This window comes from Hakea prostrata, chromosome 1, assembly GCF_041222555.1.
Source record: "Hakea prostrata isolate BN-2017 chromosome 1, UWA_Hpros_2, whole genome shotgun sequence".
Lineage (NCBI taxonomy): Eukaryota > Viridiplantae > Streptophyta > Magnoliopsida > Proteales > Proteaceae > Hakea > Hakea prostrata.
Window position 1 is genome coordinate 4,859,083 of NC_142600.1, and position 15,619 is coordinate 4,874,701.

General features: G+C 35.5%; 1 protein-coding gene across 3 annotated transcripts; it reads left to right on the forward strand.

Moving 5' to 3' along the window:
• Nucleotides 1-10,944: 10,944 nt before the first annotated feature.
• Nucleotides 10,945-15,543, forward strand: LOC149026863 (Regulator of Vps4 activity in the MVB pathway protein). 3 transcript variants are annotated; one of them, XM_089156805.1, is made up of 7 exons: nt 10,945-11,065; nt 11,193-11,281; nt 11,480-11,612; nt 11,767-11,870; nt 13,392-13,563; nt 13,667-13,807; nt 13,888-15,543. In XM_089156805.1, the coding sequence occupies exons 2-7, from the start codon at nt 11,232-11,234 to the stop codon at nt 15,016-15,018; spliced, it is 1,731 nt and encodes a 576-aa protein (XP_089012931.1). In that variant the 5' UTR covers nt 10,945-11,065; nt 11,193-11,231; the 3' UTR covers nt 15,019-15,543. The 3 variants fall into 3 exon arrangements, with proteins under 3 accessions (XP_089012931.1, XP_089012935.1, XP_089012928.1); XM_089156809.1 differs by having other exon boundaries at nt 11,208-11,281; XM_089156802.1 differs by having other exon boundaries at nt 10,945-11,281.
• Nucleotides 15,544-15,619: the final 76 nt, after the last annotated feature.

Sequence of the window (15,619 nt, forward strand, 5' to 3'; positions counted from 1 at the left end):
TAAACCGTCTCCAGTCAAAGAACATGAATAGCTCTTATTCAGTCTTGCCTGTCCTGCTGCTCATTATCATTTTTTTTTTATGGAGGTAAGAAATGCTCCATAGCTATCTAGTTAGTTATATTAATATCTTTCTTCCATGCGTTTGAAGAATATTTTTGTTGTGAGTTAGGTAGCATGATGGAAGATGTTGAACTATGCAAGGATTACTCCTATCAGAGCTGCACAGCTCCACTTGAATGCACAGTTGCAGAATGTGTCAAATGCTGTGAAGCATATTGGCTAAAGACAGTAGAAGTACTTGAAGCAAGTTGCAGCAGCAAGGAGACCTGTACCTGCAAAATATGTTCAGATGTAGTAGATGACTTGAATTTTGCTTCTGTGTGATTTGTCACATCTTCATATTCAATCACCTTCTTCGAGTTTATATGGATAAGTTGATTGTTGTAGGGGCATTATGTTATATATGTAATATTTTCATAATGGAAATCATCATACGATAATGAAGAGAAAATATAAATTTCTTCAAACTGAATATTATTATTATAATTAGTCTTTATAGGGTCCCCAGGAGACAGAAATTTCAAAATGACATTTTTTTTGAGATAAAGATCGAATAACTTAGGTCAAAAATTAGGGAGTCTAAATGAAAATTATACCCTTAATTTTATGAGTCAAAATCTTCTACCCTTCTGGTATGACAGATTCAAAAGTTCGAATAACTCAGATCCGAATTTGAAATGAAATTATATACTATTAATTTTATGAGTTTGAATCCTCTGTCCAAAAGGTATAATAGACATGATGATGGAATCCTCTTCTTCTTTTAGCCAATCTTGTATCATGATGGAATTTTTTCTTCTTCTTTAACTCTCTATGTAACAATCTAAAATTATTAATGGTAAAGATGTGATCCCAACATTAGATATTAATAAATTTACATTCATCATTTATTTTTTGGTAAACTAAATTTTATTGATAATCACCACTTAAAAATAAGGAATCTTGAACTAACAACTCCAAGATTGAAGGGGGTGGAAAAAGACCAACATGTCCTACTGGTGATGGACAAAGCCCTCCTAACTAAGGCGTGGGCAAAGGAGTTCCCGTCGCTAGAGATATAATAAATATTTCACATTATTGGAGTACTTTTGTCTTTTTAAAAATAAATGATTGAATAACTTGGATCAAAACTGAGGGGTCGAAATGAAAATTTTACCCTTACTTTTATGCGTCCGAATTGTCTACCTTGACAAGTGTTTGTGAAATTAAAAATAACCGCAAGCACACGGTATCGTGTAGCTAACGGGTCGATCTCAAGGAGATATGTCACTTATAATTCAACTTCTTAATAGTAATGCGAGAGTAGAATGATTCAATTTTTGTTAACTAATTAACTAAACTAAACGATCCTAATCTATACGTCTAATGCAATCGAATTGAAACGAAAAATAAATTAAACACAATCAATGCATAAATAAAAGACAGGAAAAATAATGCGAACAATAAAAATAAAAATGAAAAGGGAAGTGATCCAAGTGTCAGCTCTGGATCGAGGGAAGGGGAGTATAATAATAATGACTTTGACCGTGGACCCTTTGCCGTAGCTTACAGTCCACCGATCGGGGAAATGGATATTAAAGTAGAAAAAAAACAGTGCAGAAAAAAAATAACAAAGCAATAAAAGGAAAATGAAGCCTTAACCAAAGAGAGGCATGACTATAAGCATCTCTGATCAAGGATCCAGAGGAAGAGAGAAAAATAAATAGTGCTGAAAGTAAATAACATAAAGTAATTGCATAAAGTAAAATGAAAATCTTAACCAAAGAGAGGCACGACTGTAGGCATCTCTGATCAAGGATCCAGGAGAAAGAGAACAATAAATAATGTTGAAAATAAATCCTAAATTAAGAATATGGAGGGGTAGATAGAAGCGGGAATGGAGGGAGGAGAGAAGATTAATAAAGAATGTTACTTACTTGCGAATTGAACAAACGATTCGAATCTCAACCAACCCTAACAACCAGATCTAGATCTAGAATGATCTAAATCTGCAATTGCTAGACTCGAGAAAAAAACGAATCTAAAAACTTGAAACTTGAACTTGAATTACATTACATAAAAAAATAAAACCTAAACATTGAATCTATAAATTTAAATCTCACAAATGCAAGCAAAGAAAAATAAAGAAAGCCTATATAAACTGAAGAGAGAATAAAGAACGCTTCTACTAAGCTCTAGAACACCTTCTCCTTTGATGGAGTATGCTCTCCTTTTATAGAGTTTACATGAGATATGAGGCACAACTGAATTTGAATAAAACTCAGGGTTCCTATCTGACTCAGCCAATTAGGTTTTTGACGTACTAATCGCGCCAACTTAGAGAGATTAGATGCATAATTCCACCGTTGGATTTGAGGTTTAAGTAGTCGTGAAGCTCTTCTCCAAAAATCAGCACAATCGGACATCGGATGACCATTCGATGAAGGGTTTGATTGAAACTGGACAGAGACATTCAAAAACGGAATTTTTGCTTCATCCTTATCTGAATATAATTTTTTTCTATCTCTTTTACTTTATTTAATCAAATCCCAAATAGAAAATAAGATATTGAAGTATGCACGGACTCTTTTCTCCATGTGGACTCTCTCAATAATATCTCTGTAGATTTGATTGATAATTTAAAATCTCAGCCGTAGATCAAATTTGCCTTATTTATCTCTTCAATATTTCGGACTTGGCCCATAATCACACATCAACATAAAACCCAAGGTAACTCCACTCTAAGTGTATAAAATGAATGCTTTATGCCATAAGATTTCACACATAAATGTGCTCATCAACAAGTATAACAGATATTTCACATTATTCGGGGCATTTTTTGTCTTTTCAAATCTAAAACTGTCAAATATCTTGGGTCAAAACTCTAGGGATACGAATGAAAATTATACTCGTTAACTTTATGGGTCCAGATCCTCTACTCCGGCAAGTATAATACGTTATTAGCATGTAATCAAGGACTTACCATAGATGTGTTATCTTTTATTTATAATAAATCTTGTGATATAAAATCAAAGATTATATGTAAAGAGAATATACATTGTGTATGAAAGAAAAGATAGATTACTGTACATAACAAAAGTGTTACCAATATAAATACTGATTATGAAGATTGTGAAGTGAGGTGGCTCAAATCTTTTGAAATAGTGGAAAATGAATATCATGTTATTTGTACAGGATTGCAATATACGATATGAGAATATGTCATATATAAAGGATATCTAATATATGGAATGTCAATATGCCATCTATGGAGGATTTTGAATTTATGGAATGAGAATGAAATGATATAGATATTTCAGTATTTTATTTTATTTTCAAAAGTAAAAGATGAAATATGTTGATGTGTCAAAATGAAAATTTTGTCCTTGCTTTTATGAGTTCAGAAATAATAAATATTTTACATTATTGGAGGGAGTACTTTTGTCTTTTCAAAAATATATAAAGCTGTATCTGCTACTTTTTCACCAACACAAATTTATAAACAATGAATTTATGGTAAAGATAATATAGAAAAGTGTAATGGTTGAGTCAAGCTTGGGCTTATAAATATGAAACTTTTCTGATCAATTCAATCTATCCAGGTTGAAATTTTATCTCCAACAGTAACCATGAACAGATTTATGTTCTTGCAGGTTCTTCTTCTAATAGTGATTGTATTGTCAAGTGGTAAGAAGTAATCAATTCTTATTTCTCAATTATATATAGATATGTATAATTTTCCCCCCTTATTTTGATGTTTAATTTTTTATATTTTGGGATGAATAGGTAAGCAAGTGATGGTACAAAGCCGCGATTCCTACCGTGAATATGCTAAGGCGTCTTGCACACCTAAACAAATCACTGAATGTCAAAACACTTGCAAAGGGTTATTCCACCAATGTGGGAAATGTGTTGACTATCAGACATGTTACTGCGTAACATGTCCATTTGAAAAGCTTGGATGAATTTACCTATGATTTATATTGGGTGCTTGTTGTTTCTCTGGAGTGAATGATCAAATAAATACATAAAATAAAGTTATTTTTAGTTTGGTGAAGACTAATTTTTTGAGCCTATATTACATATTTGAATGATCTTTTCACCGTTAATCATCCTCATATATTACATCTTGCTTCATTTTTTATGATCATCTATGGGGAATAGTCTCAACTGAATATTAAGCTAATTAGGGGTAAGCCCATAACCTCCATTTAAGTTTTGCTAGTCAGACTTGTTTGAATTTTTACCCAAAAAAAAAAAAAAAAAAAAAAAACTTGTTTGAATTGTTGGATCACTAAATTCCAAATCATCTTTGGCATGTATGTCTACCAACTAATCTTGTGGTCTTCATCTACCAATTTTTTTTTTTTTTTTGGTAAAAAGTTTCATTAAGAAGGAGTAGAGGCCGAGGCAGGAAATCAGCCAAGGAGTGGATAGAGGCCAAACTGTCGAGCCCTTAATCGACAGAGCTTTCCCAGCTAGGACATGAGCAATTACATTGCAAGACCTAGGAATAAAATTAAACCTACATTATAGGAAATAAGATTTCAAATTTTTTGTATCCACAATGATAGGGTCAAGGGTAAGTGGGCCTATAGCCATTGGGTTATGGAGCAACCGAATTAACTCAGCACAATCCGATTGGAAAGATGCTCTTTCGACGCCTTCTCCCGGAGTTTCCAACATGGCTAATCGCATAGCCAGTGCTTCGCCAACGATGGAGTCAAAAATCTAATTTTCTGTTAAAATTAATTAATTAATAATGGAATGAATCCCACGTGGTATGAAGTCAAAGGTATATGATAAAACTTTTCTGGAAATTTTCTGCACCACCCTCGATTAACTTCTTAATATTAATTTCATTCCTTAAGTTATTTAATTTATCAATCAAATCCTTTATTATTTACACTGTTAGGTTGCCGTTTGGGTTCTCGGACCTGAAATACGGATCTCGGGTTAGAAATACGGGGGTTGTTACATCATCGAAGGATACTGAACCGAGTTGGTTGGTGCCATAGGGGATGTATATGGACTTCATGTAGACATGTAACCAGTATGACCTTGCATTGGATTAGAAACCCCGACATGTGCCAGTACTCATTACCAATGGTCGTGGTAAAAGAGTGTTGACTTAACCTCAGCCATGGAAATGAGAGCCAGGTGTGGACTTTCCCTTTTTCCCAGGATCCTTACCGAGGTAACCAGTCCTTGCCGGATCATAGTGATGAGACTTACCCAGAGGAGGGCTGGTGTATATCTTAAAGCATGTCAGCTATTAGAGACCTGCATAGTTAGAAATCATAGTATCATTCATACCTTGCACTCATTCATATCATTCATGTGTTTTATGCTTTGTTGGATAATTGATGGGATTTGTGATTGTTTCTTACTGAGTTCTTTAGAACTCACGCCTTTATTTTTTATGTTTATTAGCCTGCACAGAAGAAGGAATTGTATAGGAAGATGGACTGGTCTCCTATGAAGGAACCATCCCGTATGAAAAAGATGTGGCACCGTCAGTGGGAAATGGAGATAGCCTATGCGGGAGCTTCTGCGGGTGCATGGAGTGCACTTATCGCACCTATTGATGGTCAGAGACGGAAGGTGGTTAGAAAGTTCGCTCAGCGAATGGAGAAGAACTGGAGGACACCCTATCTTGAGATTCATGAAAAACACTATTTAAACTAAGAAAAAAAAACAGGAAAGAAATTGATATAACTCTTTTGTTTACTTCCGCTGAACTCGTATTCGTTTTATTTACTATTCTTTCTTTTTATTATTGTTATTGAAGTATTTGGACTCCTGTAATTCCTTTAATTCATTTATTGAACATTTGTTGCCCTTGATTATCTTTATTTGTATTTAATATTGTTGATAAACTAAAACCGTGGATCCTATGGCGGATCACTCCCATGGGTTGTCGGGCGGTTAACCGAGACCGGCGGGTTGAGTGTGACACTGAAGGTAACTATAAAGGATAAAACGGTAATTTAATTGGTTTAGTTAAATAGAACTTCCATAATCACCAATGATGGGTTAGTCAAGCGGTTAAAAATAATCACTCCTTAAAGATAAGGAATCTTGAACTAACAACTCCAAGATTGAAGGGGGTGCAAAAAAACCAACATGACCTACTGGTGATGGACAAAGTCCTCCTAACTAAGGTGTGGGCAAAGGAGTTCCCATCGCTAGAGATATAATAAATATTTCACATTATTGGAGTACTTTGTCTTTTCAAAAGTAAATGATTGAATAAGTTAGGAGTTGGAGTTTGTTCTCACAGAAAATCAAGTGGCTGATATCTTCACAAAACCACTGTCCAAACATAGTTTTGAGATTAAGAGTAAAGCTTGGGGTTGTGGCTCCAAGGGGGAGTAAGTGAGAAAATACATAGAACATCATTTCTCCATAGGATAGGAAGGTGCGGTGGGCACTCCTATGGAAGAGTCTATGTAGGGGGAGCTCTATGGTAGGGGGAGCACAAAGCATCCTTTGTACTTGTTGTCAAAGGGGGAGAGAAAAGAGAAAAGGAGGTTGAGTTGCCAACAATTCCAAAGGGGGAGATTGTTGTTCCATTGGCCTAAAATGAAGGTGTTGTCATTGTTGGCAACTTAAGTGGGTTTTGATATGGTACAGCAACATACAAAAAGGTTCCGAGAGAAAGAATCCAATTCAAATAAAGAAAACTCAAGAATCCCGTTTTTGAGGGTCTCTGTCCAGTTTTGATCAACCTCTTCATCGGATGGTCATCCAGTGTCCGATTGAGCCGATTTTTGGAGGAGAGCTTCACGACTTCTTGATATTCAAATCCAACGGTGGGATTGTTCATTGGAGATCTCTAAGTTAGTCCGATTGGTACGTCAAAACACTCCTTGTTTAAGTCAGATAGGAACTCTGAGTTTGACTCAAACTCTGAGTCCAGTTTTGATCAACCTCTTCATCGGATGGTCATCCAGTGTCCGATTGAGCTGATTTTTGGAGGAGAGCTTCACGACTTCTTGATCTTCAAATCCAACGGTGGGATTGTTCATTGGAGATCTCGAACTTAGTCCGATTTGTACGTTAAAACACTCCTTGTTTAAGTCAGATAGGAACTCTGAGTTTGATTCAAACTCTGAGTTAAATTAATCTATAAAAGGAGAGCAAACTCCAGCAGAAGATGAGGACGTTTTGAGGAGCTTGGGAATAGCGTGGAGGTCGAACCAGAAGACGTTGGTTGGCTATGGAGATCTGAAGCTTGGGAATAAGAAGTCTTTTGTTTTGCTGAACAAGAAAGAAAGTGAAAGAGAAGAAAAAAGAAGCAGCAGAAGAAAAGAAGGGAACATGATTGTATGGTTTTTTTAAAGAGAGAAAACTGAAAAAGATTGAAAAGAGAAAAAAAAAAAAAAAGAGTTGGAGAAAAAGAGAAACAAGTATTGTTACCATGCATCTTACACAAGTTGAGGTAACCCGTATTCACAAGTGATTGTCTATTATTTTCTAGGTTATGTTTAGTGATGAAGAATCTAGCTCATGAATGTAATTTGGGGAACTTGAATTATTGGTTTACATTGTGACCTAGCAAGTTGGAGCTTGTCTAGGGGGTTGGGGTTGGTGCCCTTGTCTGAATTGCATTTTAGACTAAAGCAGGGATTGGTGTTCCTGGACTGTTGTAGCAGTCAAAATATCTAAGACAAAATAAACCAACTTTACCCCAAGGGTCAAAACTGAGGTGTCGAAATGAAAATTTTACCCCTTACTTTTATGCATCCGAATTGTCTACCTTGACAAGTATAACAGATATTTCACATTATTCGGGGCATTTTTTGACTTTTCAAATCTAAAACTGTCAATATGAATTGAAATTATATTCGTTAACTTCATTGGTCCAGATTCTCTACTTTGGCAAGTATAATACGTTATTAGAATGTAATCAAGGACTTACCATAGACGTGTTATCTTTTATTTATAATAAATCTTGTGATATAAAATCAAAGATTATATGTAAAGACAATATATATTGTGTATTAAAGGAAAGATATATTACTGTACATAACAAAAGTGTTACCAATAGAAATCCTGATTATGAAGACTGTGAAGTGAGGTGGCTCAAATCTTTTGAAATAGTGGAAAGTGAATATCATGTTATTTGTACAGGATTGCAACATACGATATGAGAATATGTCATATATAAAGGATATCTAATATATTGAATTTCAATATTCCATCTATGGAGGATTTTGAATCTATGGAATGAGAAAGAATCTATGGAATGAGAAAGAAATGATATAAATATTTCAGTATTTTCTGTTATTTTCAAAAGTAAAAGATGAAATAACTTGAGGCGTCAAAATGAAAAATTTGTCCTTAGTTTTATGAGTTCAGATCTTCTATCCCGATACGTATAATAAATATTTTACATTATTGGAGGGAGTACTTTTGTCTTTTCAAAAATATATAAAGGTGTAGCTACTACTTTTTCATGAACACAAATTTATAAACAATGAATTTATGGTAACAGAGAATATGGAAAAGTGTAATGGTTGAGCGTAGCTTGGGCTTATAAATATGAAATTTTCTGATCAATGCAATCTATCCAGGTTGAAATTTCATCTCCAATAGTAACCATGAACAGATTTATGTTCTTGCAGGTTCTTCTTCTGATAGTGATTGTATTGTCAAGTGGTAAGAAGTAATCAATTATTATTTCTCAATTATATATAGATATGTATAATTCTCCCCCCCCCCTTTATTTTGAAGTTTAATTTTTTTTTTTAATTTTATTTTGGGCTGAAATAGGTAAGCAAGTGATGGTACAAAGCCGCGATCCCTACCGTGAATATGCTAAGGCGTCTTGCACACCTAAACAAATCACTGAATGTCAAAACACTTGCAAGGGGTTATTCCAAAAATGTGGAAAATGTGTTGACTATCAAACATGTTACTGTGTAACATGTCCATTTGAAAAGCTTGGATGAATTTACCAATGATTTATATTGGGTGCTTGTTGTTTCTCTGGAGTGAATGATCAAATAAATATATAAAATAAAGTTATTTTTAGTTTGGTGAAGACTAATTTTTTGAGCCTATATTACATATTTGAATGGTCTTTTCACCGTTAATCATCCTCATATATTACATCTTGCTTCATTTTTTATGAGCATCTATGGGGAATAGTCTCAATTGAATATTAAGCTAATGAGGGTTAAGCCCATAACCTCCATTTAAGTTTTGCTAGTCAGACTTGTTTGAATTTTTACCCAAAAAAAAAAAAAAAAAAACTTGTTTGAATTGTTGGATCACTAAATTTCAAATCATCTTTGACATGTATGTCTACCAACTAATCTTGTGGTCTTTATCTACCAAATTTTTTTATTTTTTTTGGTAAAAAGTTTAATTAAGAAGGAGCAGAGGCCGAGGCCGAGGAAATCAGCCAAGGAGTGGATAGAGGCCAAACTGTCGAGCCCTTAATCGACAGAGCCTTTCAAACTAGGACATGAGCAATTATATTGCAAGACTTAGGAATAAAATTAAACATACATTATAAGAAATAAGATTTCAAATTTCTTATATCCATAATGATAGGGTCAAGGATGAGTGGGAGCCATTGGGTAATGGAGCAACCGAATTAACTTAGCACAATCCGATTGGAAAGATGCTCTTTCAACGCCTTCTCTCAGAGTTTCCAACATGGCTAATCGCATAGCCAGTGCTTCGCCAACGATGATGGAGTCAAAAATATCATTTTCTGTTAAAATTAATTAATTAATAATGGAATGAATCCCACGTGGTATGAAGTCAAATGTATATGATAAAATTTTTCTGAAAATTTTCAGCACCAGCCTCGATTAACTTCTTAATATTAATTTCATCCCTTAAGTTATTTAATTTATCAATCAAATCCTTTATTATTTACACGGTTAAGCTGCTTTTGTTTGTAAAGATGGGATGAGAAAAAAAAAATGTAGGCCTCAGTGTAATGGGGTGATGTAAAAGAAGAAAAAAAAAAAGGATTTTATGGAAAAGTTTTAAATGTGAGTCTTATTTTTTTATTTTCCACATTTTTTCACAAAATTCTAAATATTTTGTGGGGTTTAAAAATACATAGGGTGGAAAAATTAGCATGCCATCTCAGACACGAAAGGAAAATTTTGTTTTTTCAATTTATTTTTTCCATTCCACTTTTATTCCAACAAACAAATCGTAGTATTAATTTCGATTAATTTTTATTTTTGTATTTTCTATATTACCTTTACATTTTAAGTAAAGAAGTTGACGAAGGAGAAGAAAACAAAAAGAATATTCGTATGATAATAAAAATCATAGAAGAAAATGAATGGTTGCAAACAATAGAAGAAGACAAAGACGAGTCAAAGTATACGATTTTTCATGTAAGTGTATTATTCTCTTTTTGAAAAGTTTAACTTGTTTAGGGCCCTTGGATTCATTAATCGAAAATTTGTACCTATTTGGTCGTAAAACATTAATGTACTCAGAGATTTTATTTTTTTGCCTAAAAACATGAGTTAAACTATTATTGGGTATCATGTGAAATTTATGAATTCCACCATAACTATAAAATTGATGAAATTTATGAATTCAAGCAGAGTAACCCAAAGGAACTCCATGAACTTTTATAATTTTGATGCTAACAAAATAGATAATTTTGAGGTTAACCAAATAAATAATTTTTTGAACTTGAATTTATATAACGAAACACTCCTCACATCAGCATTTAACTTTGGAAGTATGTTGATATATTTTTTTTTACTCCTAGGGGTCTAATTGATAACCTGTGTAAAATTAAGGAGTGATATTAATTTTAGGGGGAACTCAGGGATGGCGCTGAAAATTAATTTTTTTGTTTTTCGGGTGAAAATATAATAAAATAGAAATCGGAACAGGAAGAGTAGGATGCTTCGAGCACAAGTAAAAACGCGGCACGGCGATTCTGGGTTCGGAGAGGTTGAGATAGGACTTGGTAGCTTCCTCTTGTCAATTTTCGATCTTTCCGTGTTTTCAGATTGATATCAGAGCTATTTTATTGGTAATTGAATTATGGTCTCGGGATATTATCAATCTTTTTTCGTAATAATTTCTTCATATAAGCATTGATCTCCCCTCCTTTCGATCATTCTGGTTGCTCGTTGCTTTTGATTGTAATTTTGGATCAGCTTGGGATTCATTAGGGTTTCTAAGACTCCGGTATAGCCATGTCGATGCTTGATTCTTTCTTCAACAAAGGATTCAAAGGAGCTAAATGGTAAAATCTCCCCCTTATTGAATTTCTCGATTTCATCTAATTTTGCGTTCTTTGATTCTAACACGCGCTTGAGCCTGAGGTTTCCTCATCTTTAATGGGTCCAAGGGTTTACAGTTCGGCACCACTTTGTTATTGGTTTTATTCATGAGCAATATCCGTGATACTTATTTGGGTTCTTCCTGTATTTCGTTCTTTCAGTAAAACCCTTCTGAAGCTCACTATTCCGCGCATAAAGTTGCTGCGGAATAGAAGAGAGATTCAGCTAAAACAGATGCGTAAGGATATTGCTAAGCTCCTTGAGAGTGGGCAGGAAGCCACGGCTCGTATACGGGTACTGTAACTCTCACTTTTCAAATTTAATTTTGATTTTTGTCTATTACATATCGGCATGGCAAAGAGTGATGAAGGTAGTCTACGGAACCTATTATTGCCTTCGCTTCAAATGTCATGATTTTGGTCTTCTTGGGTAATAATTTTTGGGTCAGGTGGAGCACATTATACGAGAAGAGAATATGATGGCTGCACAGGAGATTGTTGAGCTTTTTTGTGAACTAATCGCGGTTCGGCTTCCCATTATTGAGACACAGAGGTGATTGAAGGCAGTTTCACTTCTATTTTTGGTTGCTAATTTAGAAGTTAGCATGCTTTGTTAAATCATTTCCCTTTTTAACGTCTATAAACTAGAGTTTCTTTTAAGTTTTTATTCCAAGTCTTATTGTATGTGAGAATGTTAGATATGATAGGCAAAACCATTGAAGGCGTAGTGGAAATTAAATCTCTCTCTAGAGGTTTAATCTCTGCATACTTTTTCCTTTTTTAATAAGATTATCAGTTTGATAATACAGTGCCTCGATGATTGTTAGTTAGGTGACAAAGATTACTAATATACCTATAATTCAATTTTGTAGTTACATGTATATTTCAGGAAATATGTTTGAAACTGCAAACGAGTGATAAAGTCATGTGATGAATCACATTTAAAATAACTCTGTAGCTGCTTTGTATTCTCATGGACATAGACATCCATCAAATAAAATATAATGGGGAATAAAAGACCACTGGGCATAGAAAAATTGTGATACTCACAACAGGGGATTGACAATAAGTTTGTAAATCAAGTTAAAATAGTTGTGCAACACAGTTGATTTGACAAGGAAGCAGAAATACAATGGGAGCATAATATGAGGTGACTGCATCAATTTTCAAGGACATTTAAAACTGTAGAACCTTCGTTGACTGATGACTTGATGCTAATCAATACTATTAGTTGAACCAATGCCACTCACTTGGTAGTGAAAGTAGATTGGCTGACTGGCTTAAATGTTAAATATAATGGAGTTTCATCTTATACCTAAAAAAGTAGATGAGAAAAAGAGCATAAATTTTCGGGCCAAAGGGGAAAGTAACAATATGAAATCAGCGTCAAATATTTCTCTTCTATATTGATTGTGACACATCAATACTGTTTGGGGAGCAGCTTAGGATGAAATGGCTCTGAGATGCATCAATCTGAATTCTGATACATGAAGTAGATCATGTGGATGTGGATTTAAGGTAGAATAGCGGACAGAATAGTATGTTTGCCTCTAATTTGGTCAGCTATGTTATAGAGCTTTAGCTTTAAAGTGCAGGTCTTATTACACTTCATATTATATGATGTGCTAAGCTATGCATTTAGAGGAATACAGAAAATAAGGCTTGTATATTCACCCCCCAAAAAAGGGGCCTAGCGAAACTGATTCCGAAAACGGCTGGGGTTAATCAGGACAGACTAACCTGCAACAAGATAGAGTTTACTAACTCCAAGGTGACCAGTCTGGGTTAGGGTGGGAGGTTGGTTCTGCACTTAAGTTTTGTGTTTTTCTTCTTTCTTGCTGAAACCTGTAGGGAGCTGGAATGGATATGTTTATCAAGAAGATAATACCATAAATTCGTGATGAATACCATGTACTCAAGAAGGTATTTGTCTACATATGTGTGCTATTTAGCTCTTGGCACTTTGGGAACTGCAGAGTGCAAACTACACAACAAAATTATTTGCTAATAAGAGTTGGATTTGGATTTGGATAGTTCTTCCCATTCAAATGTCTTATATTGCTAAAATATTCAGGGAGTGCCCTCTAGATCTGAAGGAAGCAATATCCAGTGTCTGTTTTGCTGCACCGAGATGTGCAGACTTGCCAGAATTGCAGCAGGTTCAAATGTTATTTGCTTCCAAATATGGGAAGGAATTTGTTGCTGCTGCAACAGAGCTCATGCCAGAATGTGGTGTTAATCGAAAGGTCATTAAATCTGATCCTCAAGTGAAATCAGTTTGTGTGCACCACTTCGATATGTTTTGGTGCTTTTTACTAATAAGATTTTGTGTTGGATGTATTTTTACAGTTAATTGAACTGCTATCTATTCGTGCTCCTCCTGCTGAAACGAAACTGAAGTTGCTGAAGGAAATCGCCGAGGAGCATGAGATAGATTGGGATCCATCTGCTTCTGAAACTGAGTTCTTGAAGCCGCATGAAGATCTTCTGGTAACTGGAACATGTTCTTTCACTCTTCCTGCCATGCATATTCTCTTTTTGCCTCCTGCTCATTACCTTTTACTCAACAGAATGGCCCTACCCAATTTGTAAGTGGATCTAAACTGCCTCTCCCTGAAGAAAAACATGATTCATTGCACTATACTCCAGCTCAAGCATCTGATGAACAGTCCGATCCTGATAGTGGTTTTGATCCATTGGATTTTCCTGAAGTTCCTAAAGCATCATTGCGTCCAAGTGAAGCTGCTGTATCAACCCCTGAAGTGGTTCCGCCGTCCATTCCATCCGCACCAGATTATAAGAGTGATTCGCCACCAAGTGCAGATGCTGGATTTACCCGAGAAGTGGTTCCACCTGCGCCTGATTTGGAGACTGATCATGGAATTAAGAGATACACTGGAGCTGATGAAAGTCAAATTAAGGGATCACATACAGAACCTGATAAAGTTGCACAAGAACCTTTGGTAAGTTCCCCATATGAAGTAGCTAATCTTGCGTCAGGTGCAAGGGGAGACAAACAATTCCTCCCATTCATTGCTCCTCCATCGTTAGCTGCTGCCTCATTTTCTGCAAGCGGAAATAAGTCAGTTCCCTTGCCCAGAACCAGAAGTGAGGTTAATGTGGACTTGCACGATGTCCTGGCTGCAGCACAGGCAGCTGCAGAAAGCGCCGAACGTGCAGCATCAGCAGCTCGTTCAGCAGCAAGTCTTGCTGAGTCTAGATTCACTGAACTCATGAAGAAAAGCACTGACCAACAGCATAGAGGAGAAATCCAGACGGGTGAGGCAGACGATCCTGATCGATCTGTCAGCATGAAGGTGCATCAATTTGAACACCAGCAGTCGTTTGGTGATACCAATGGTTATTTCTCATATCCGCAGGACCCAATTCCAGGCCATAGACCTGGACGGGGATCAGAGATGGAAAATCCTGCATCGTATGATACACCCAAAGACATGGAAAATCCCACATCATATGACACACCCAAAGACATGGAAAATCCCACATCATATGACACGCCCAGAGACAGTTTTGAACCTCCTCTTTCTAGTGGCGAAGGTGTTGAACATGGCATGATTCACCATCCGCAGCGTTTACCTTCGATGGAGGATGATCCATATTTTTCGTACCCCAACTTATTTACTTCCCAGGAGTCGAACCATGAATCTAGTAATTATTCCCAGTCAAGGCAAGAACATTGAGTAAGAGGAATGTTACCAAGTCCTTGCTCTCTTATGTTAATCGGCTCTTCAAGTTGTTTGTGCACTAGATATCATTGTTTATATTGTTCTGTAAGTAATGCTGTTTTCAGACATCATGCTAGTCCCGTACTTATTTCAGGTTGTGCCTTGGTGAGTATGGTGTAGCATTCGAATCTTATGAGTATTTGAAATAAAATTCAAGTTGAAATGGTTGCCATATTTGTAAAAACGCAGATTAATACTGGGGGGAAATCCCTAGGGCTTTTCGTGCGTTTGCTCTCCATTTATGGTTTTGTTGGTCTGTTGAAAGCACACTGGTTTTGGTTCGATGGTTTTATTTGTCCCTTATTATACTTTCACAGTTCTGGTGATTTTGATTTCTGATATTGGATTCTTTGGAATGAACCTTCCAGCCAAGATCATCTGAATCAATGGAATGTGGAATGTCAACGGGACCAGCAAATTTTTCTGGGGTTTCACTATGTTGGCGAGGAGAGAGAAACCTGACATCTTGCTGGAGAGATATACCAAACCCCAGACAAAATTTGATAAAATGTTATATGCTTTCTATTTTGGTTCAGCTGCGACTGGAAAATTGATC

Excerpts from the sequence above, each read along its gene's own strand:
- LOC149026863 (XM_089156802.1), top strand. The coding sequence starts at position 11,232 with ATGTCGATGCTTGATTCTTTCTTCAACAAAGGATTCAAAGGAGCTAAA. Across the intron at positions 11,613-11,766 it reads AAGCCACGGCTCGTATACGG|GTGGAGCACATTATACGAGA; the intron begins GTACTGTAACTC and ends TTTTTGGGTCAG. Across the intron at positions 11,871-13,391 it reads CCCATTATTGAGACACAGAG|GGAGTGCCCTCTAGATCTGA; the intron begins GTGATTGAAGGC and ends TAAAATATTCAG.